At 36.8% G+C, this 23,376-nt stretch overlaps 1 protein-coding gene across 1 annotated transcript in view; it reads right to left on the reverse strand.

Annotated features, from left to right (window-relative positions):
* The window catches only part of LOC104090736 (brefeldin A-inhibited guanine nucleotide-exchange protein 5), a 43,655-nt gene that overhangs the window by 14,580 nt on the left and 5,699 nt on the right, over window positions 1–23,376 (reverse strand). The window contains exons 2-25 of the mRNA XM_070177315.1: window positions 21,305–21,377; window positions 20,689–20,938; window positions 20,068–20,189; window positions 19,854–19,912; window positions 15,139–15,196; window positions 14,975–15,059; window positions 14,635–14,841; window positions 14,473–14,531; window positions 14,299–14,368; window positions 14,155–14,223; window positions 10,590–10,712; window positions 10,428–10,481; window positions 10,258–10,340; window positions 7,981–8,077; window positions 7,772–7,870; window positions 7,473–7,673; window positions 7,207–7,317; window positions 6,938–7,122; window positions 5,660–6,286; window positions 5,025–5,442; window positions 3,683–3,922; window positions 3,479–3,602; window positions 3,222–3,370; window positions 2,447–2,800 (exon numbers count right to left, since the gene is read on the reverse strand). Coding sequence (XP_070033416.1) covers window positions 2,447–2,800; window positions 3,222–3,370; window positions 3,479–3,602; window positions 3,683–3,922; window positions 5,025–5,442; window positions 5,660–6,286; window positions 6,938–7,122; window positions 7,207–7,317; window positions 7,473–7,673; window positions 7,772–7,870; window positions 7,981–8,077; window positions 10,258–10,340; window positions 10,428–10,481; window positions 10,590–10,712; window positions 14,155–14,223; window positions 14,299–14,368; window positions 14,473–14,531; window positions 14,635–14,841; window positions 14,975–15,059; window positions 15,139–15,196; window positions 19,854–19,912; window positions 20,068–20,189; window positions 20,689–20,938; window positions 21,305–21,377 — 3,917 coding nt within the window. The remainder of the gene's footprint in view (window positions 1–2,446; window positions 2,801–3,221; window positions 3,371–3,478; window positions 3,603–3,682; window positions 3,923–5,024; window positions 5,443–5,659; window positions 6,287–6,937; window positions 7,123–7,206; window positions 7,318–7,472; window positions 7,674–7,771; window positions 7,871–7,980; window positions 8,078–10,257; window positions 10,341–10,427; window positions 10,482–10,589; window positions 10,713–14,154; window positions 14,224–14,298; window positions 14,369–14,472; window positions 14,532–14,634; window positions 14,842–14,974; window positions 15,060–15,138; window positions 15,197–19,853; window positions 19,913–20,067; window positions 20,190–20,688; window positions 20,939–21,304; window positions 21,378–23,376) is intronic.

Below are 23,376 nucleotides of genomic sequence, written 5' to 3' on the forward strand. Positions count from 1 at the left end.
CAAGATAGAGCATCTTACAGTTCATTAGAAAAGTAAATCCCACTTACCTGTACTTTGAAAACATTTGTAGACAAAATCTTTTCAAAAATCACTTATTCTGAGTTGTTTTTACTGCTAATTTCTGTGTGTTTCTTTTTTTCCCAAAGAGGTCCAATTTGCGTGTTATTGGAATTCAACAGAACCACTACAATATTTTGTCGAATGTTCCTAATGATCATGTCTAATAAGTGAAATTTCCAACAAACTAGGAAACTTTCCTTATTCATGTAACTCAACTTCTGTATAAGGAGCTCTCTTGCATGCAGAGATTTTCTCTCCTCTCTTTGCTTTTCACATGGTATCTAAGTTTCAATGATCTTTGTAGAGACCCAATTAACGTTCGCTTACTGGAGGAGGCTTTACATCGTCGCCCAACCAAAGTTTTTTCTCTCTTTATATAACATTACTATTCTGGTCCATTTCCTACCATGTTTTCCAACATCTTTTTCCGTGGTTTATTCTACGTGCCTCATGCAACATGAATTGTCAAGGGCTAATGTTACCCTCCCACCTCATTTGACCCACAAGTCAATACTACACATGTGTCTAGTTATGAAACTATGTCAGCCAACATATCACATTAGCAATATAAGTCAGTTGACAGGTCAAGTCAGTAGTCTACATTGTTCCAGTTAGAAGCCCACGTCAGCTGACCTTTTGAGTCAACAACCACTTCATCCCCATTAGTGTCATGTCCTTGTGCAGAAAAGAAACTATCATGGCCAAGCTAGCGTCATATCATCATACATGTCTTCAAGTTTGGTCATATCTCATGATTTTATGGTAGCGCCACGACTTAGTCTTCTGGCAACACCAAGTCAATTTTGTTCTGGCAATACTATTTCAATAATACTATCCAAATTACTGTTCCTTCAACAGTAATTTTTTCCAACATACTCAACTTGAATTTCTATTTTTTATTTGCAAACTGAAGTTGTTAGACCACCTTGAGTTTGACGGGACGTGCAATAGAAACTTGTTTTTGATAAAAAGCAAATGATTCTTTATAAACCGTAAAAACCAGCGAAGTGGAACCTCCTCCATTAAAGTCCAACTATGCACATGACATTTATAATTGAAGGTGAATTCCCGTAAGAAGTGAGACCGCAAATTTGCCCAAGTCAAATAGGAACATGTATGTCCCTAGACATTCTAACTTTCTAAAGCAATTACGAGAGAGAAGTAAGCCTTGTTTTTTTTTTTTTGAGAAGGTAACAACAAGAGCGAAGTAAGCTTGAAGAAACTAAAATGATTAAAAGCGAATTAGTAGCTTTTGGAGTTAAGCAAAAGCATCACAAATGGAACATGCTGCTAGCACAACCTTGATCTTGAGAGAAGGTGAATTTGGCTGTAGTAGCATGAATATTTCATTAGTAGTCATTGCGCAAGCAGCACTCCTTTCCAAGTTACAGCTCATGGCACTATTTATCGTGGTCAACAAAAGAGAAAAGCTTAACCTTTTCTTGTTCAAATTCATCTTCAACAGTTCTCCTAATACTATTCCAAAGCAATCCATGATATTCTATTTGGATGGCAGGAAATTGTCGCAGATGTACAAAATTAAATTATGTTGTTTCCTTTGATCAGAAACTTAAGCATCTTCAACCAACACTTCAATAAGTAAGCAACTAAAGGTAAGCTACATATGGCGCACAAAATTAAAGACAACATTTCCTCGGGAAAGGGGCGTAAGAAGGCCGAGTTTACAAGCAATCTATGTTTGCAAAGGTTGAGGTCCACCAAATGGGTACAAAGTACTTGGATTGACACATTAGTTTTGTTTTATAGATCAATTGGCACACCTGTAAAGCCTAGTAAAGTTGCAGATGTAACTAAGCTAGATGTTGGTTAATCGGGTAACATGCTTATCAAGTGATACAAATACTTGATTACACAATGAAGCAAACATCTAAATAGGAGAATGCTGGACAAAGGATATGATGCAAGTGCATGGTTACAATAGTCGAAAGGTATTAGATATCATGCTAAAGCATACTGGGAAGAGACAAAACAACACAGACATAACAGGGGAAACACCCCCCCCCCCCAAATAGTACGATCTGGGAGATAAGAAACGAGTTAGAAGATGCCAATCATACATTTCAGTAACACATACCCAAGTCATTTCGCAAATAATTACTCATTCAGACGGTCAGATATTGGACGTGACCACTTTGTATGTAACAATTTAGGATAATCTAGCCTTCTGCTATGTTTCTCGGACTCTCCGAAAATGTCGCCGGGTGTGTGACGGAGACTCCAAAAGTAGTGCATTTTTGGAGGATCAGACACGGGTGCGGCAGCGTGCGGCAGCATTTTGGAGAGTCCGCGCAACATAGGCCTTCAGAAGTTGCAGCTAATAAACATGATAGTAATATACCCATTCCTTAGCAACCAATTATCATACCTTGTAAAAAGTGTTGAACAGGTTGCACAGCAGTTGGAGTGAATGAATGCTACTTTCACGCGGCCATTCAACAGTAGAGCTCAGATTTTCTTTTCCAGCCTGTCTTACATGATCAAAAATGGGAAATAGCACGCGGTGGAAAATGTTCTCCCAAAACGTGGATGAAAATTTGCCACCTCTCTCGTTAAGCAAATCGAATAGAACCTCAAGTGCACAGTTTCTAACCTCTGGTCTAGGATCAGAGGTCAGATCAGATAGACCAGCCAGCATTGGGAACCAAAAATGCTCTGTGACATCACAAGTCACATCTTCACTGGTGTCAACGGGCTTCAAAGCACCACCGGGTATAAGGCCCTGAAATTCATTTCCACACCGAGTAAGATCAGCATAAACTTATGCAACTTCTATAGGGAATAACAGAGCGTTGAAAACTCAACTGAGCGTTAAATCGCAAGCATGTGGATGGTTATCTAAAATAAGAGAAGATATCTACATATTACACCTGAAAAGAGTTATCAAAAATATCGCATGTATCCATTTATCATAATTAGATATATTTTATTGATTTTAAAATAGCTAGTCTTTCTGAGATACTCCATTATAGTGATTCTTACAACATTTTCAAATTTAAGGTTAATTTTCACAATTATCTTGGGTCCCGTTACGCGGAAAATCAGTTGTCATAAACCATATTTACATACTTATAACGATAAATTGAAGACAAAATAACGAAGAAAATGGAATTGACAAGTAGGTGGAAGTCCGGGTGACAAACCTCTGCAAGACGATCCTCGCAAATGCGAAGTAGTGCAATTGCTTTCAAGCTGATTCTGTGAGAGGTCTTGTTATTTGCAAATCTGATCAAGCAATTGACACAGTCCATGAAGCAATCTCCAACTACTTGATCAAAGTGCTCCAATATAACTGCAAGATTATTTCAATGTTCAGACTACAAATAAATCTTCCATAAAGGAATCTGAAAAGTGAGAAACATACAGAAGAAATTTTAAAATAGAACGAACCGATCCATACCCTGCTCAACATTCTCAAAAGCACTTTCAACAATTGGCTCTAGATCATCATCTGCAGAAGCTGTGAATATCATGAACACACTTCGCCAACCAGACTTAATACTTCCTACCTTTGACTTTATCATCTGCTACCAAGTAGAAATTAGTATATTTTTAAACAAAAGTAAGCCAAGAAACTAAGGAAAAAGAAATGATGCACACATACTTGCACAATGCAATCCACAATAAGTCTCCTTACAGTTTCACTTCGACTGCTTCTCATAAGAACGACAAACGGTTTTAAAATATCATTCTGGAAGGTAAAATTGGCAAGTTCAGCGCGCTCCAAATACTTCATACCAAGTTGCCGAAGAGAATCTATGGCATACATAGCAACTTTTTCTTCAGGATGGCTCCCAGCAAAAATAAAATGAGTAGCCAGAACAGACCATATTCTTGCCCAAACCTGGAAAGTCATTATAGACAACATATTAGGGAAATGTGAGGCGGTTATCATCAATGAATTAATTCGCTGGCATTTACAAAAATATGCACCACCTACTTATCAAGATTTAAGCTGATTCCTATTGTGCCACACAAGAGATGCAGCTCCATAGCTAAATGAACTTCAAAGAATTATTAATACTAGTCATCCAATTAGCTATTAGAGGTGGAAACACACCCACTTTTGCTCATAACTCATAAGGTTCTTTACGCAATCAAATAAATCAACTAATATTGAGAAAAGCAAATGTATACCCAATAGCTTTGCTGGTGGGAGGTAGCAAGTACCATATGGAATAGTCGAAGTGCAAGCAAGTCGGTGTGGACACCATTGCTATCAAAAGATATAAACTTTCTATTCAAAAAAATTAATGCTTATAAAAAATGTTTCCGTCCATCATTTTTAGTTTACAACATTATTCCTTTTATCAAAATAATTGCTTCCATTTCAAGTGGATCCCTAGTTGGTTTCAAGTTCCTGTTGTCTCTGCAAAATATATAAAGAAGTGCATAGCAGAAGAGTAAAATTGGTCCAATTTTCACTTTCTAACGTGTTAAAAAAAGATTGAAATGCATTGATGGCCCTACGTTCGAGTGAGCTCCACTTTGGCAATAATATAAATATATTGCACTCTTTTTCTGATAAGTAACACAAATATATTACACTCCTGCAGAATAAAACAACCAAAGACACATACAATCGTCATAAAATTCAAATATATATTCATTTGAAATAAGAAGACATGAAAAGAATATATTAGAACTCTACATTGATGAGTATAATAAATTGTTGATTTTGTTAGTGTCCCCTAAGTAAATCAAGGGCAAAGAGAATAATTCCACAAGCACAATAAATTACATATTTCTAATACATTTAAGTTTTAATATAATCATCCCTTGAGCCACAATCTAGAACTGAACTAAGCATTATTTGTCACTAGCGTTGTGTAGCACTAGGCAACAAGAGGTAAAGAGATGGATAAATAGTACAACCAAATCACCTGTCAGATCAATGTCAAAAATTTACCCAACACTAGTAGCACTTAAATGGATGGAGCTATTACCATTCGTATGCGAGCCATGTTGTAATAGCTGATCTCAACAAGTTTTTGCAAGCTGAAAACACGTGCAGGATATTGTCTTAATTCCTCAGCTGAGACTTTACACAAACCACTGAAAAATTCAACCACTGATTCACTGGGCAGTTTAACACTATTCACAAACACTTGCTCAGTAGGTTTTCCAGTCAACTCTCTAAGAGATTGAAGCAGAGCATCTCTGGAAATTTGGTTAGATCCTTGCATAACTGTTGCTGCCATTGAAGGATTAGTTACTATAAACTCAAGCCGGGAAATGCACTCAAGCACCGCAATCCATGTATCTTGCAAAGCTTCAGCATCCGAATCACATATAGCCAACAGAGTTCGTAGTGCTTCCACATTTTTACTTTTCATATCCCTTGGTACATGTAAAAGATTAAGTCTGCAATGAAAGTGCAAAAGCTGTTTCAATATCTAATCTGGAAAGCATAAATTTTATCCTCCTCCAGCACCAAATCCACTCCACCTGACCCTGCCCAGAATCTAGAAGACAAAAAAGCTAACTTTGGGAATTAAATACTAACTTGGTCCTAGCAGCCTTGATTATAACTCTTTATTACACTGAAAGAGTGAAATTAACAGACACGGCCAAAGATTACCTAAGAAGAGTCGTCAAAAATGCATATCGCATGGTGTCCATTCCAAGAACATGTGTGATGTGTATTCCAGCTTTAAATCCTTCCATGCAAACACCAACACGTGCTTTATTATCTCCTTCCTCCATAAGAACAGCTAAAGTGGCAAGCAGCGGCCACCCTAGAGCTTCAATCATTGGACGTACAAGTTTGATATTATGTGAAGTATAAAAGACTCCTCTTTTTCCTGCATGATTTCGGAAAATAGCCTGTGTTTGCTTGATGATAGCCTCGCTTTCGGATTTTGGGTCAGTTGAAGATCTGCTTCTAGGCAGTGCAAGATTGAGAATATTGACAAGGCGTCCTCTCTCCTCAGATTCAGGCTTCTGCTTGCTACTTTTCGCGAGGCCAGTAGGATCATCTTTCATCTTTATCTCCTCTTTAACAATTGAATCATAGATCTCCTCCAAAAGTTCCTTTGGAGCACAATCTTCTGCTTCATCAGTGGCATTCATACGTACAAAATCATCCTTTGACATTTTTGGCCAGACCATCGGGTTGTGAGCATCAGTATTCAGCATTATAACTGCATATGCTAGAACATATGCCGTGTCTGCATTCTTGAATAGATCAGGATTGTCTGCACAGTAACTGTCAATGGACATCGTCATGAGTGATAGATATAGATTACCAGAGCAAGTAACTTAACCATCACGTGTTTCAGAAACACCTCTTACAGAAACCAAGTGGCTAAGTATATACCAGTTTCAAATCCTCATCTAGATTGAACTGCTTTGATCATTTGCACTTATTTTTCTCCAATTTTTTGCTACTCAACATGACATAAATTCAGATACATGTTTGTCCACAAAAATAGTTCTAATCACTAGCCCTTATGCCACAAAGGACAACCTCAACATCAACGTTTCTAGAAAAGTTTTTTCTTTTGATAAATGACAAGCTTTGTTACTTGTTTACTGCACTAGGTATAACTCCATAAATCAGTTTATTTGAGGACTCAGACATGATGCAGAAGGAGATCCACTATTTCTCAAGACAAAAAGTATGAGCTGGCGAAGAGATCAATCGTGTTCAAAGACGCTCAATTAGTTTTTTTTTTTTGTTTATCCTCTGCAGTCCTATCTGATTAGTGGTTGCTCATCTTTCAAAAGTATATCACAGAAGGACAATATCACAGTGAAAAACAGGGACAAATTCCCACTGCTCGGCAAACATGTGCATAATGTATTCACAAAAGGACAACATCTCAATGATATTGGGAATTTCAAATAAATGCCTTACCGCTCTGCGAACTTTTCCATAATGCGATCTATCTTCTGAGCTTCCCCTGGAAGCCGAAACCCTTTAAGAAACTCACGAATTGCCAAATCAAATTTCATTCCAAAAAAATTCATTGAGTCAACATAAGCATGCATGACAGCAACAGGAAACTCCTCATGCTGGCCCAAGTAGTCACCAATCATAGCCTGAAACTCCAGTATAGTTAGAATTTCTATTCAAGTCAATTAAAAGGCAAAACGGGAACACAAAGGACATAGATGATACTTTACCTTGTCCAAGCTAGGAGTACTTCTGAGAAATTGAGCAACTGAAGTAGGTGAGTTTTCAACCAGCCCATTTGATTTTAGATGATCGATTCCCTTAGTGGGTTTTCGATTGAACTGCATTATTTAGAAGAAACCAAACACTAATAGTCCAGCTCAAGCACATACCAGCATGCAAAACGCAGCAAAATAGATACTTTATCCAAATAGATAGTAAAACAGCAGCCTCAAAGGGTGATAATTTTCTGTGAGAATTGGCCAAAAAGACATACTTCAGATATAGCTGCTTCAACAGTAGATTTGTGGGCCTTCAATTTCTCAAAGTTACTAGGTAAATCATCCATGTCTCTCATCTTATCAGGGTCTCCTTTTGAAGTTTCTTCTTCAGAAGACTGATTCCTGTTGTGCAGCCTTTCTGACTCTGTCCAACACTTCTCCCAGTCGACAAGAGATTTTAGCACATTTACAAGACACTGTAAAGGACAAGATCAGCAGAAACGAAAGTGTAAGGGTGAAGTATAATATTGAAATTTCACCGATAACTCAAGAAGAAGGTATTCTAAAGAGATGCCTGAAGAGAAGATGCTTTGATTGATGCTATCTGGGATGTAGCAACTGAACTTGGCTCAGTATTTTGTGTCCCTTGTGCAATTTTAGATAATGTGGTAACCTTTAACAGAAACACATAGAGGGAGGATATTTAGGTCATACAGTTGTTACAAAACCAAGATATAGAAAAGCCAACCTCTTTCAGAGAGAGAGAGAGAGAGAGAGAGAGACCATCCGTTCAAACAAATTAGGTGCTTGGAGATCACAATCATAGTTCACATAAAGGTCAACAAGCATCTGAGGATTCTTGCAAACTTTCTCTAGCATCCTGTAAAAACAGTTACGACAAAGACTGTAATGTTGTTGTACTAGTTTGCATGCATGTGGTTATTATCACAAGAACAAGGTAATACATCTATCTACTTTGTTTAATAATAGCACGAGACTTTTTTCCTGGGTGCTAAACAAAAGACATTAATTTGAATAGCTTTTAACAATCTAATGCTAGTGTGGTGCCATCAAATATATAACTTTTATAATCATGATTACACCCCGAATGCCACACTTGTACAAAAAAGTTAATATTCGAGATTTGTGAATACACTGGCCTGTGAAAGATATCTTATCCAAGATAATGTGTACACTTTCCATTCAAACAAGTAAAAGAAAAAAAAAGACACATCATATAAGCGGGCTACGTTAGGTTTGCGGTATAGAAGTAGAAATTCAGAGGTCTGATTCAACCTGTATATTTAGGTTGGGATTTCAAGGTTTTATATTGTTTTTTATCGTTTATATGTTTTATTATTGTTTTGAGTTAGGGATTAGGTTTTTTCCCTTTTTTGATAAGTTGAAGTGAGCAATTAAGCAGTTATAGGTCATACTACAGTGTTTAGAGTTAGCACTTAAGTTTTCTTTTTAAAAAAAATTGACAAGTCAAAAGTGTAAATTTAGCAATATTTTTAGAACAAGAAAATATAGTTGACTTCACACCATAACAAAAAATGGCCCATGTTTTTAAGTTTTACCCGACCTAGCCCATATTGTACATATTTAGAAAGCACTAGCAAATTCAAAATCTGTATTCTTACAACCATTGCTTCTAAAAGCTATGGAGTTAAATCTGTGTTCTCACAACCATTGGTTTCATTCTATCTTCTTCTCACATCTTCTACATATGCTTTAAGGAGCCGTCCGCCATTACTGCTTCTCCCCCTGTATCATCTGGTTGCAATGTAAGAAAATTGAAAAGTAGAAGTCCAACATTGAAGGCCATTCAAAGTTTTGCTTTCGAAAATAGGATTTTTTGAATTTGTTAGTTGTTTGGATTGGGTGTTGTTCCAATTGATTGAAAATATCAAAAGGTAGTTCAAAATTTAAATTTGAAGTGATTTAGAGTAGATTTGAGCAAGATTTGAGTTAAATTTCAAAAAAAACGAAAGGAAGAAGACGAAAGTCAGTTTTTTGTATAATTATGTATAATCTTGTATAATAGTGTATAAACACATCTTATACACTATTATACACTTTTATACACATTTATACAATCGTCTGTAGACGAACTTCTTCCACGATTTTTAGTTGCAATTCTTGTTCAAAACCAGTCCAAATCTCCATTAAATGACTTCAAATTTTATATACAACCTCCTTATACTATTTCTAACAAGTCTAAATAACACCCACTCCAAATTTCTCACAAAATCAAATTCGAAATTTAAACCCACATATTTAAGCTTGTTAAAAATCTAATTTTCACCACCCAAATGGATTTGGTTTGTTGAACTAATATTTGAGTCACAATTACTAATTTGAAAAATAACTTAAAAGCTTGAGCAATCTTTTTTAAAAATTAAATAGTAATTTCGAGAACCTATTGGAGTTGAATGTTGAATCTTAGCCTATTATTTTTGGGCTAGTTGATTGTAAATTGAAATATGGGCTATAAAATTGAAAAGTAGGGAACCGAGTTGTTCTTATGTGAAATTTTCCCATATTTTTAACTCAAAATATTTGAGGAAGTTCAATTATATTTGCAAGTATAGGTCTCTAAAGAGTTTTCTCTAGTTACGTTATGCCTCATGGCTCAGACGAAACGAGACAACCTTTTGTAGATTCAGTTCCCCACGCTGTGTTGATTTACATGGGAAATATAATGCTTTGTTATTTATCCTTCCTTCGGAAATATAATGCTTTTGGTATTTATCCTTCCTTCTTTGCCATTAAGAATCTTCTCCATTATCTACTGCACCACAAGATATCATTTCCATATTTTCTGCTTAATTGAAGATTTTAGATCATGTGATGTTTCTTAGTAGACATATAATATTTTAATAAGCTTATCAATAGCAAAAGATAATAGATTCCCTGATAAAGATGATAATCAGACAATCAGAAATTAATTTATTACCAAACAATCAGAATTCAGTTTATCCATATAAACATATCAGCTCATCTACACTGGTATATGTATATGTATAGAAACTATTCTCTTTTAAACAAAAATCATACCGTGGAACACTCATTTTCGCATTCAGATCTGTGCCATCCAGTGGACGTAGGACAACTAAGGGAAAGAAAATACCAATTTCACCCTGAAAATAAATTTTATAATTTGCAAACCTCTCAAAATTTTGAAATATATACCTCAATCTTCAATAGGAAGTGCATACACAGCATACCTTGAGACATTCCCTGAATCGCAACAAAAGGACCGAGAAAATTCCTGTAGCATACTGTCAAATTATGTGCACAACTATTAGTGATTTAAACATCGAAGAGTTTCAAAAGAAAAAAGACATCAAAAGCATGGGCGCATAGTTTCAGAAAGCAAAATTGCTAACCTGGAATATGGTAGGTGATTGTGAAACTGATGCTCTTAGTAAAACATATGAAAGATAAGCCTTGACGGAGTCCATAAACTGAAAGTTTTTTGTGAAAGAGTCACTAACTCCCTCCAAAAGACCCTGCAAATTAGATTATGCAAAAATATTTAGTAGAAGACGAGGATTCCTGTCAATTGCACCTAAGAGGTCAAGGGTATGATGTTAAGATTTACACTGGAACAAATCCCGGTGATGAGGAAATAGACAACAAGATGGAACAGAAGATGCCAACATTTATACAATAAAAACGCTTTAAAAAGATATCCAGTAAAAACGTACTTAGGGCTAGAAAAGCATTTTGAAGGTCGCCAATACCATCAGAACCAAATTAAACCAATTCGACAGCCTTTCCAGTGATACTTGATTCTAAAAATGGAAAAGCAAATACTTTTGGCGAATTTACAGCAAATCCTAGTTATATTCTCTGAAATTTTTTCAGATAAGTCAACCACCAACTCCTAGTTTCCTTTTTATATTTTGGACTACGAACTAACATATTCCCAGCTTCAAACAAGATAGCAATTGTGTTAAGCCACTTTCACTTTACAGCTTCAAGCCTTCACTTCTCATGTTGTGCAGTTTGGAGTTCATCGCCTTACTGCTCTGGTTCGCTTCAGAATGGGCAACTGCAGCTTTTCTGATTTTCTTTTACGGACTTGGATTTGCTAGCCTTGAATTGGTTATGGAAAATGGAAAACCCAATCTATCACTCTAGCTTTGGTTTTCTGTAGCTAATAATAGAAACACAAAAGAGAGACTGAATCAACTTTAACATTCCAACAACCGGTTGCGTTAAAGAATTAATATTTTCTTAATGTTTCTAGTGTTAGTGGTGACATAACTACAGTAAGTTGACTAGTTATTTCTGGTCTATCTCCAGTGAGCTTTAGATTGCAAACGCTGTTTTTACATGTTTTTAGGCAATGTCTGTTCTGACGATTTCAAAAAATGAGTTTGCAAACTCAATTTTTCATAACAAAATTGCACGTTAACTTTTTTTGAGAAGAAAATTGCACGTTAACTTAAACCTAGTAATCAGTGTAATTAAGTTCTGACAAACAAACGAATTATTGTAATTACTACACTATATAATCACTGTGGTGTGTACTTACTACCATATGTAATTATAATTACACATAACTTTCCAAACCCTAAACCTGCCAAAATCCACGCGTGAGGAGAGAGAAGCTCTGGCGACAGCATAGGCGATTCTGAGGCGATTTTTTGCGTGAAAGCTTCCATGGCCACGCCGGCCGGCTAGTATACCCCACATGAAATGTGATCGAAAATCATGATATGCCCATCGAGACTGAAATGAGCTATAGGGAAGTGTTTAATAGTTAGTAATGTATAGCGTCCCACATTGGGAAGTAGATACCTATTATTATGTAATCATTGTATATAAATAGGGCATTGTACAACACTTTAGACGTAATTAATAAAACTTTTCAGTGTTACTCTTCACGTGAGAAACTCCGGAAAGGTCGGACAATCGTTGTGCATCAACTTCCGGCGACTTTTTCCAGATCTGATCGCGTCACTTCCTTTTTGGTGAGTGTTGTACTAAAACCAACACCACCAACATACTCGGAAGGCTCCGGTGACCAAAGCCCAAGAAACCATTCCGGCAAAAGACCTGTCACGCGCCGTCATGCGAGGCCTGAACCTCTGGCGCTGGCAACGCGTATGTCACACGCGCCGGCACGTGAACCCTTTTCCGGCCAATATTTTGGGAAACTCCTTTGGGACAGTTGGCTCGCGAGGTGATCCCGAGCCTACCAGTCCAAGCTACACCAAATCCCGACAACTTTTTGTATTGTCCGGCGACTTTGTAGATTCCGGCGACGGTTCAGTTTCCGGCGAGAGACCGTGTTTTTCTTCACTGTTCCTGTGAGCTTTTTACTGTTTTTGATTGTCTGTGCTATTTGGTCCAACAATGTCTTTGGGACTTGATGTTTTTGGTTCTAAAAGCACGGGTTCTGGAAATTCAAGTTTGATGATTACTTACGAACCCTTAATGGGATGTTCAAACTACTTAGACTGGGCTTCTTCTGTTGAGTTGTGGTGCAAGGGTCAAGGTGTTCAAGATCACCTAGCCAAGAAGACTAGTGATGGGGATGAAAAGGCCAAAACACTCTGGGAGAAAGTTGATGCTCAATTATGTAGTTTGGCGATCGATTAATTCCAAGATAATGCGTTTGTTTTGTTCATTCCAGGCATGTTATTCAGTTTGGGAGAAGGCACGTACTTTATACACGAATGACATATCTCGTTTTTATGATGTGATATCTCAGATGACAAACTTAAAGAAACAGAAATTGGATATGTCTACCTACTTGGGACAGATGCAAGCAGTTATGGAGGAATTTGAGAAGTTGATGTCAGTCACTGCTAGTGTTGAAAAACAAGAGCAACCACAGAAATGTTTCTAGTTCTTACACTTGCTGGACTACCTAATGACCTTGACTCGGTGAGAGACCAAATTTTGGCTAGTCCTTATCTAAAGGGGAATATAATGAGTTCCTTCAGTATCGAGCAAGTAAGCCGACATATCCACAAGTAGCCTCGATTGCTCAGAGATACTGTTGGTAATTCTTTTGCTTGTGTTTCTCAGTCTAGTACTCTTGGACCGTGGGTCATGGACTCAGGAACTTCTGATCATATCTCTGGTAATAAATTACTTTTGTCGAATATTGTGTATTCACAATCTCCTCCTACATCCCTAGCCACAAGGCCATCCCTCTTGACTTATCATCGTCGTCCACGTCCAGCATCAGACCCAGATGATTCACGTCCTGCATCAAATTCTACACCTACTACGGACTTGTCTTATCCTAGTCCACCAATTGCACTCCGAAAAGGTGTACGATCCATACTTAATCCTAATCCTCTTTATGTCAGTTTAAGTTACCATCGCATGTCATCACCTTATTATGCTTTTATATCATCTTTGTCCATTGTTTCCATCCCTAAGTCTACAGGTGAGGCACTATCTCATCCAGGATGGCGACATGCTATGGTTGACGAGATGTCTGTTTTACATGCAAGTGGCACTTGGGAGCTTGTTCCTCTTCTTTCAGGTAAGTCTATTGTTGGTTGTCGCTGGGTTTATGCAGTCAAAGTTGGCCCGGATGGCCAAGTTGATCAGGTTAAGGCTCGTCTTGTTCCAAAAGGATACACCCAGATATTTGGGCTTGATTATAGTGACACTTTCTCTCCCGTGGCTAAAGTAGCATCTATTCACTTCTTTTTGTCCATGGTTGTTCATCATTCGCCTCTTTATCAGTTAGACATTAAGAATGTTTTTCTCCACGGTGATCTTGAGGAAGAAACTTATATGGAGCAACCACCTGGTTTTGCAGTGCAATACAGTCAATCCAAGCAAGAAAAATGTTATTAACAACGATAAACAATACAACTTATCCAAACATCATTTCAAACACCACAATAAAATACAATATCAAGCGATACATTGGGAAACGATAGGAAACAACAATCAAACAGGCCGTAAAAGAATGCTTACTTGAAGTAGCTCCAAGGACAAAATGCGTGTCTTAACAGTAACTTCATCATTGTCTTCCTTTATGCCCATCTGCAAACTCGTTTCTATCAATACAAAGTCCACAGATTTCCTAATTACCTTGCATCAATGACCAGTCGTGCAAACCTTGCAAAGGGTTCGGAAAAGAAGTAAGGCGTCGTGCTGTCCAGGACTCATGCTTTCGAGCTCAATTCCTCTGGTTAAGTTATAAATTGTCACACAATTTGTAAAATGTAGTTAAACATCACAACAAAATATGTTTGCTTTACAAGAATCATGTCCTCAACCCCGAATACATACCTTGTGACCTTTTCACCATCTTCAAGCTGCACGGCTTTCTCAAGAGCAGCCTCTAAACCCTATATTCCAATGAGAAATTATAACCTACTTATCATAAGCTTTTACATGACAATACTGTAATGGCGTTAGTAAGAATGAAGTTTCAGATAATATGCAAAACACCTTAATATCAGCACCACCAACGAAACTTTGAAGTTCATCAACTGATGCAACAGATGTATCTTTAGCCTGAATAACGTTAGGTGCATCTTCCCCTTGTGTTATTTCTTCATTTTCCGGATCATTACATGACACTTCCTCAACCTTTACGTTTGACCCATTAGTGTCGGTAGTTTCTTGGTGAGCAACAGATCCAGATGAACTAGAAACCTGAATTGCAAGAAGTTATTAAGGGTCTATAAAGTAAATTCATGGTTCCCCATCCTCCCCCCCCCCCCCCAAAAAAAAGGCATCTCAAAGAAGAAACAAAAAAACTGGCTCAGTTCACGATTCATTCACATACCAGATCATTTTCCATCCGTCTGAATACAATACTAAGCATCTGAGTTAGCATGGCTTTTGATGTTGCTTGGTTTATCGGACTTTTGCTAAACAGCCAAACCAGACTTATTAGCTTCAATTGAAATTAAAGCTTAATCACCTTCAGATAAAGTATTAAGCCAATACCTGTTAAGAGCAATATTGTAACACACCCTAATAACTCCGAGCAACGATTCCCCGTGAACTGCAATTTATGACAAAGCATACATAGAAAACATGTGTAAAGTCTCCTGCCTGCCAATTACAGAAAGATCCTACTCCTACCAATTTTTAGTGCATAAAAGCAATAAATGATCAATGTTCTAGGCAATAGCTTTACGAAGGGGGACAAACTAAGGTATCCCGAAATGTAGTACTCTCTCAGTTCCATTGAAAAAATGTTGCTAAATGCCCGCTTGAGGACACTTAAGTCATGAAACTATGCATAGTGCAGGTTGAGAGCTGTCGCTCGCTTAGACAAAACATAGTGCAGGTTGAGAGCTATGTCTCGCTCGCGTAGGCAAAACTTTAGTACAAGCACCAAGGCACTTACATCTGCAACTCAATGCTCAGACTGTCTTTCAGAGGGGGAAAAAACTGGAAAAGGATGAAAACTGTCCTTGTACTATTTGATATAGAACAATTATACCCTCCATTAAAAGTTGATATCAAAACTACCCCTGCCGTGACCAATTTGGCTCACTTATACCCTTTTCGACTAACAGACTGAGTTTTTGTAATTTTAAATTTTAAAAATGCCACATGTCCCAATTAGTAACCTGCCCCCTCTCTTTTTTAAGAGATCCCCTCCCCTCCCTAGTTGTTACACCCAACCCCTAGCCCCTATTTAAATTTTATTTTTCTTCTCTTCTTCTTCCTCACATAGTTCAGCATCTTTGAACCAAATTGTTTTTTTTTAATTTCTTTTTTTCTTCTCTTTCATTCTCTTTTCTTTCTTCTTCCTCTCTTTTCAATCTCATCAATGGCAAATGATTGGGTGTTCTCTTTGGAAATTTTTTTCCAGTCGGATCTCAACCTTGGAAGTAGTGGGTTGGAAGTATAACAGTATTTCAATAGTTTCTACTACGGACCAATGATCTCAATTGGTAGTGAACTATGGCGGTTGATTTTTTGGAGGTGAGGGAGCTTTTGGGTGGTGGAACAATGAAGAAAGGGTGGCGGTGGAGAGGCAGTATTGGAGGAGATATGGCGGTGTTCCGACAATAATGAGGGATGAAAAAGATGGAACAACGTCTATGGCTAAAGTTGGAGAAGTTGAAGAAGATAAAGATGAGGGTAAAAATCTAGAGAGGGAGAGAGAGCTAAAGGAAAGACGGGCAATGGTGGTTTGGGATTAAAGGAAGTATTTTAGCAGAAAATTAGGTAGGGAGAGAGGAGTAGTAAAGAAAAGGGTGGTGGAGCATGGTGCTATAGTGGTTGAGGGGTGGTGTTAATGGAGTTTGCCACTGATGGAGGTTGCAAAGAAATAAAAAGGAAAGAGTAAGACAATAAAAGAGAAGAAAAAAATAAAAAAGTAAAACAAAATAAGGGGCCTGGGTTCATATGTAAAAGTGAGGGAGGGGAAGGGGCTCTAGTAAAAAAAAAAAGGGTTAATTTGGACGAGTGGCATTTTTATTAGAGTAAAAAAACATTTAAATTTTAAAAAATATCCAAAAAAAGTATGTGAGTCAAAAAGGGTATAAGCAAGCCAAATTGGTCACGGCAGGGGTAGTTCTGATACCAACTTTTAACGGAGGATATAATTATTCTATATTGAATAGTACAACGACAGTTTTGACCCTTTTCCCAAAAGAAAACTAATCACCACTCTTAAAACAGCATTTTCACATTTGAATGAGAAACATAAAATGGCTGAATTTGAGTCACTCCAAGAGCAAGGTGGGGAGTTCTTGGAGGGAGGGAGCCGAGGGTCTATCGGAAACAGCCTCTCTATCCCAGGATAGGGGTAAGGTCTGCGTACACACTACCCTCCCCAGACCCCACTAGTGGGATTATACTGGGTTGTTGTTGTTGTTATTATTGTTGTTCTCATAGTTTTCTTCAATTCTTTAGTCTATAATAGTGCTGTTAGTGTACATTGTTATGTTTTTGTTGCATTACATAGTACTTAATTTTTCTGGGATGCACTTATGTTCAGTAAAGCGTTCATTTCAGTCACGCTTTGTGATTAAAGTACAAGCAGGCCCCTTAGGCTTTTCTATGTTATTTGCATATTGCATTGAACAGACCATGTATGCTATAAAAAATTTATCAGTAAATGGATTATCTAAGTAAAAGTTAGTAATACACTTAAAAATTATGCTGCCTTTGTCCCAGATAACAATCCCAGTTTGACCTAGCACGGAGGATAAGAAAACAGCTGAAATCTTTAGTTTAGTTAGAAGAAGATTTGAGGCTTTTAACACCTAATTTTGGAAATATATTAGAGAAAAAACAGCCAACCAGTGGTTTGACTACTCTTCGATACATAAGACCTCATTTTCGAAATTGCTTCAGAACGTAAATACCAATAGAAAAAAAGAAAAGAATGCTATGTAATATGAGATCTCATAATTAGAAAATTTTACTAGAAAGCAAACATCAAACTAACTTCATTTAATTATTTATCTTTTACGGTTCAAACAATATCCAATTATATTAGATTTAGATAAAGGTGCGTACATGCAAGTAAAACTTTATCATTTTAAATGTAAATTTAAGAACAGTTAACAGAGAATGCTATGTAGTATGAGATCTCATAATTAGAAAATTATTGAGAAATCTAGAAAGAAAGCAAACATCAAACATCCAACTACTTAATTTAATTACTTATTTTTAAGGTTCAAACAATATCCAATTGTATTAAATTTAGATAAAGGTGTGTACATGCAAGTAAAAATTTATCATTTTAAATATAAATTTAAAAAAAGTTAACAGGGAACATTTGTGCAACATAGTTGAGAAAAGCATTAACTTTTTGTATGATATGAAAGGTAATAGAGCTTTCATTTTAAGGAAATTGGCACCATTTTATGACAGAACCAAAAAACTAAAACAATCTTTTACACCATAGATAGAGTATATTTCTAAAAGACATCAGAAAAAGATGGGGAAAAAAGGTAGTATTAGCTCATATTAGCAAAGATTTTGCATGGATAATAGAAGTTTAGAGCATAAGAATTCTAGAATAAATAGAAGACATATGTTCCCTGCAAGTTTAGTTAACTTAAGATAAGTGAAGTGAGGGGAGATTAGATAGAATTGTGGTGCCTAATTGTTGACAATTCCAATACCTAGTCTTAATGTTCCAGGAAAATGGTATAGTAGATGAAATGTATCATATAGAATTAAAATAGGATGGTTAAGGAGCAGTTTTATGAGAGTATTTTGTGATAAGAGAATATCTACCAAAGTGAAAGGCAAATTCTATAAAACAATTGTAAGTTCAATAGTGTTAATGTTGGATCTTCAAGGTCCAACATATCCACAAGACAAGTATCGTAGAAAAGGATAGATGTGTGATCATAGCAGATTAGACAAGATTGGAAATTCGCATAGATCAGATGTATCATGTAGAACTAAAATAGGATAGTTGAAGTAGAGGAGTGCTGCGAGAGTGTTCTACGGTAAGAGGATACTTACCAAAGTGAAAGACAAGTTTTATAGAACGATTGTAAGATCAATAATGTCATATGTGATAGAATATTGGGCCCCCAAGTCCCAATAATATCCACAAGATGAGTGTCTTCGAAATGAATGTTTAGATGGATGTGCGATCATAAACAATTAGACAAGATGAGAAATTATCACATCTAACAGAAGTTACAAGTAGCACATATAGAGGATTAAATGAGAGAAGCTCGCTAGAGATTGTTTTGTCATGTCCTATGTATACCTCCAAATGCACTGGTTGATAGATGCAAGAACATGATGATTGATACATGGAAGGAAGTTGTCTTAAAGACCTAAAATCTTTGGAATCGATGCAGACTTAAAGAAAAATAAAACATAACGGAAGTAAAGATTTATTACAAGGCATGGTCATGCCAGATTAAGGCATGGTCATGTCGACACACTTACATTAGGCCCAATATTTGCCAGGAGTCTTTTTAGTTTGCTTAGAAGTTTGTATCTTTGTAAAAAGACATAGAAACTCTAAATTATTGAATATTGAAAGAGGTCCACATGGAATGAATAGGTAGTGAGGATTCATAAAACAGACTCCAACTAGGTTGGAGTTTAGGAATAGTTGTTATTTTTGTTGTTGGAAACAAAAAAGGACTACAAGTTACAACTTTTTATTATAAAAAATCGAAGCCTAGGCCAAAGTAGATGACTCATCAAGATGGTAATAGTGGTAGATAAAAGGAGATAATGGAGTGTAATATAATACTACTCAATCTCATCTTTTTTTGAGAAGAATACTACTCCATCTCCTCTTATATGACAACTCTATCTCATTTTATATGGATTTTGATTTGACATGGAGTTTAAGATATTAATTTAACTAATATATTTTGTTAATAGTAGTAGAAGAAAATTTTAAACTAATAATTGAATAGCGATGTAACATAAAAGTTCAGATTTTAACTACAAAAAGAAATTTGACTATCGAAGGTCATGAAAATTAATGGTGTCAAAATTTTGGGACATTGCAAAATTGAAAGATAGATGGGACAAGCGAAGTAGTAACTTATGCAGAGTTGGATTTCTACCGATATAAAACTTTCACATTTAGGAAACCAGTCAAGGAAATTGGGGACGAACTTAAGATGGATGGGGGTCAAGTAAGCTGGGACTAGACTGGAGAGTAATTAAGAAAAAAAAGAGAAGAAAGGAATCTCTCTTTCAAAGTTGCATACCTCTAAACTTGGTGGATGCTACAGCAGTAAGAAGTACCTTCAAAACCTGAAGAGTCGTACTGCATAGAATTCCTCAAAAGTTTATCACTCCATATACATCGAATAAATATATCAAATAAAAGAGGCATATAGCTAACAGGTGGATACAGTTTCCTCATAACTTAACATAAAGGAAATATACTCAAGAAAAGATCTAAATAGAAGAGGTTTCTACCTATCGGGTGATACATTATCCACACAACCGCAGACCCTGTTCAGGATGTCTGTAAACAGTGTCACATTTTTCCCACCATCCAAACCAAGATCTCCCTCTAAATGATCGTATGCAATGAGTTTCTGCAGATATCAACAGAGATTTATTCCGTGAAATTTGGATAAACTTTATGAGGATCTTTGAGCACCCGCAACAACGTTCTTAAATCTTCAACGTAAGAAAATACAAAGACGTCTGTTGTTTCAATATGCAATGATTGGAATATATGATTAAGTTATTCATGTTCAATCAGGCATTTATACAAGAGAGATACTAGAAAGACTGGTACAAATGACTCAACCATGAGGAGGGAAACAAATAAAGAGCAAAATGAGGTACTTGACAGATGTTTAAATCAAATTAAATAGCTGCAGTTCAATAGTAATCAGTCCCCTCCCCCTCTTTAAGCTCCAGTGCATCTACCCAAGTTTGTAATCTGGATGATGACAAGAAATTTCAACAAAATGAAAAAAATTAAAGATGCTTAGCAAATTAAAGATGCTTAGCCTAAATAATAACGAAAAATAAATTTCCAAGTGCCAGGGCCCAAAAGAACACTAAACGATAGCATCAAGGACCTACATGAAGACAATCCAAAGCAAGCTCCATGATTTTTCCATTCTTCGTCTCAAAAGCAAGCCGGAGTGGATTTAGCACGAGTTCTGCCTGTGCTTCACTTAAAGTATTGCCAGCCTGAGCTAAAGCTGTCACTATCGTACCACTTTCGCTTGCTGGCCTACTGACCTGTTCTGTACCCTCACCACTAGGTGAAGCAATAGTTGAGTTAACTGACACTGATTCATTTTTCGGAGCTTCTGTATCAGTAGCAGAACTGCAAGACAGGTGATTCCACGAGCATTAATTAATAAGACATACGGAGTTAGAAAAATTGAAGAAAAGAATAATAGAACTAGAGGCTTGGCCCAGTCAACTAATGGATTAGAAACAGTATCCAAAAATGAAATACTTCATTGTGATCTCATTTCTACCAAACACAAAATCATGTAGCATTCTGAACAGTAGATTACCCATTGCTCACAGACTAGCCAATCAAATCTGATAAGCTAAGGTAATTTTTCAATGGCATGACATTGAAAACAATATATGAGCTGAACTAATAATAGAAGGAAACTGAAGAACTTGCAGTTAACAGTTGGAAGATAAAGTATATAAGAGGAAATGATGTGATATCACTCACCTCTGATCTACAGCTGACGATGATGCATCACCCTCAGTGGGTAAGCTTTGCTGCTTAAATGCTTTTGAATTGTCTGTAAAGCAGATGGAGTTGCAATACGCATTAAAATCAGAAGAATCACTTCATTTTAACAAGGGCCAGAAGCAGAAAAGTGTTCCAAAACAAGCAGTTGAATAACAAATTTAGCATAAAGACATGCAAATGACCAGATACAGACAAGCACAAGAATACAGAAGACAAATGCAACAAAATCTACATAATTCAACAATGCTGATTTTTAATAGGCCAAACAGACTGTAAAGCAGTTGCAACGTTTTTTCCATTTACACACCTAAACTAAGGTTGTTTCCCATTAGACACCTAACATATGTCCAAAATGTGCCAATTAAACTCTTCACTCTAACTAGTGAAAAATAAAGAACGTGAGTTTCACTCCAACGTGGCAAAATAGTGTATGAAACAAAGCCATGTGGCTTTTAAATCTAACAAATCCCAAGAAAAGGCTAAACAAAAATTTTGCAGAAATCCTCCAGTGGGGTCCTCCATAGTCGCCTGTTTGCCTGGACAAAAATGAACTCAGTGAAATTCCCAAGTTATTATGAAACACGCATTTCACATCGAGTGTGTCGATACTTTCATGGCAATGGATACCTCATCCAGTCCCAAAAGTCCCCTGTTACTGCCAGCATCGTACAACGAAGAAATGGACATAGGGGGTACAATATAGTAATAGATGTGGAAGAAGCCAAGAATCAAATGTTGTTGTAGTTGCAAATGATTGTTGATACTAACAGCAGCCTTGTGTCCGATGTTCATTAGCCATCTCGGCAAACTTTTTTAATTTTTTGAGAAGGTAAGTGGATTGTGTATTGAAAATGCAACAACTTAGTGCCAAGTTGGTGCTAAGACAGTACAAGAGACAGTTACCCTTCTGTACAATTGCAAAAAAGAAGGATATCTGCACACAAAAAGGTCCTAATCTTGTAAAGAGTCTGTGAAATCTAACATACTATTTTCATCCTTTACATCCTAAAGATTACACCAATAAGCCAAAAGCCATAAACAGTTGTATTTAAGTAGCTGTACACTAACTTTCTTGCCTTCAAAGCATCTCACATTTCTTTCCTTCCATATACTCCAGTATATACATGCAGGGATTGTGTTCCAAATCTTCTTTAATGGTTTACTAATGCCCCTGGCATTCCAGCAGCTTACTAAATCTTTGACCGTATAAGGTAGAGCTGTTGTAATCTTGAAAAGATGGAAGAATAATGTCCAAATCTGACCAGCCACTAAGCAAAGCAAAAATAGATGGCTGCCACTTTTCATTTCTCTATTACACATGAAACACTTGTTGCATAACAACACTCCTCTTCTCCATAGATTGTTATGAGTAAGGCATGCATCATGAGCCACCAACCACATGAAACATTTAACTTCATATGGGGCTTTAGTATTTAGATTTCTAGAGTTGCTTACACGGCCAATTGCTAGAGCTAACTCCCCCACTATTGAGGGTCTTGTAGCATGCTTTCACGGTAAATCTGCCATTCTGTTGTCCATTCCATACCAAACAACCCTCCACTTGATCATTGAGGGATACCATCTCTAAATCTTTCAATAGGAGAGCAATTCTGGACTAAGTTACTCGGACTCGGCAATTTGGGCACCGTACCCGTGTCGACATGACACTGACATGGATAAGGGTGTAGGATCTGTGTCGGATCCGGTCAGACGAGATCGGGTGTGTTGACCAAAATTTTAAGGAAACTTTCCGTAAATAAAGGAAATGGTACAAATCTCTTTATATTTTTTATTGTACTATCCCTTGACAAGTGGCTTTCTTGTCAAAAGAGTGGAGAACAGAGTGAACTTTCTTATCAAAAAAGTGGGGTAGTGAACTTTTTTGTCTAAAAAGTGGGGTACAGAGTGACCTTTCTTGACAGCAAAATACATCATTCCTATCTTTTCTCTACCTACTTTCCCTCCAAAAGACCAAGAAAATGGACAAAGAAGCCATTCTTTCTCTCTCTCTGCTTCATCTCGACTTTCTGTGACTAAAGCCAAAAAAA

The sequence above is a fragment of the Nicotiana tomentosiformis genome, chromosome 6 (genome assembly GCF_000390325.3).
Source record: "Nicotiana tomentosiformis chromosome 6, ASM39032v3, whole genome shotgun sequence".
In the NCBI taxonomy this organism is placed as follows: Eukaryota; Viridiplantae; Streptophyta; class Magnoliopsida; order Solanales; family Solanaceae; genus Nicotiana; species Nicotiana tomentosiformis.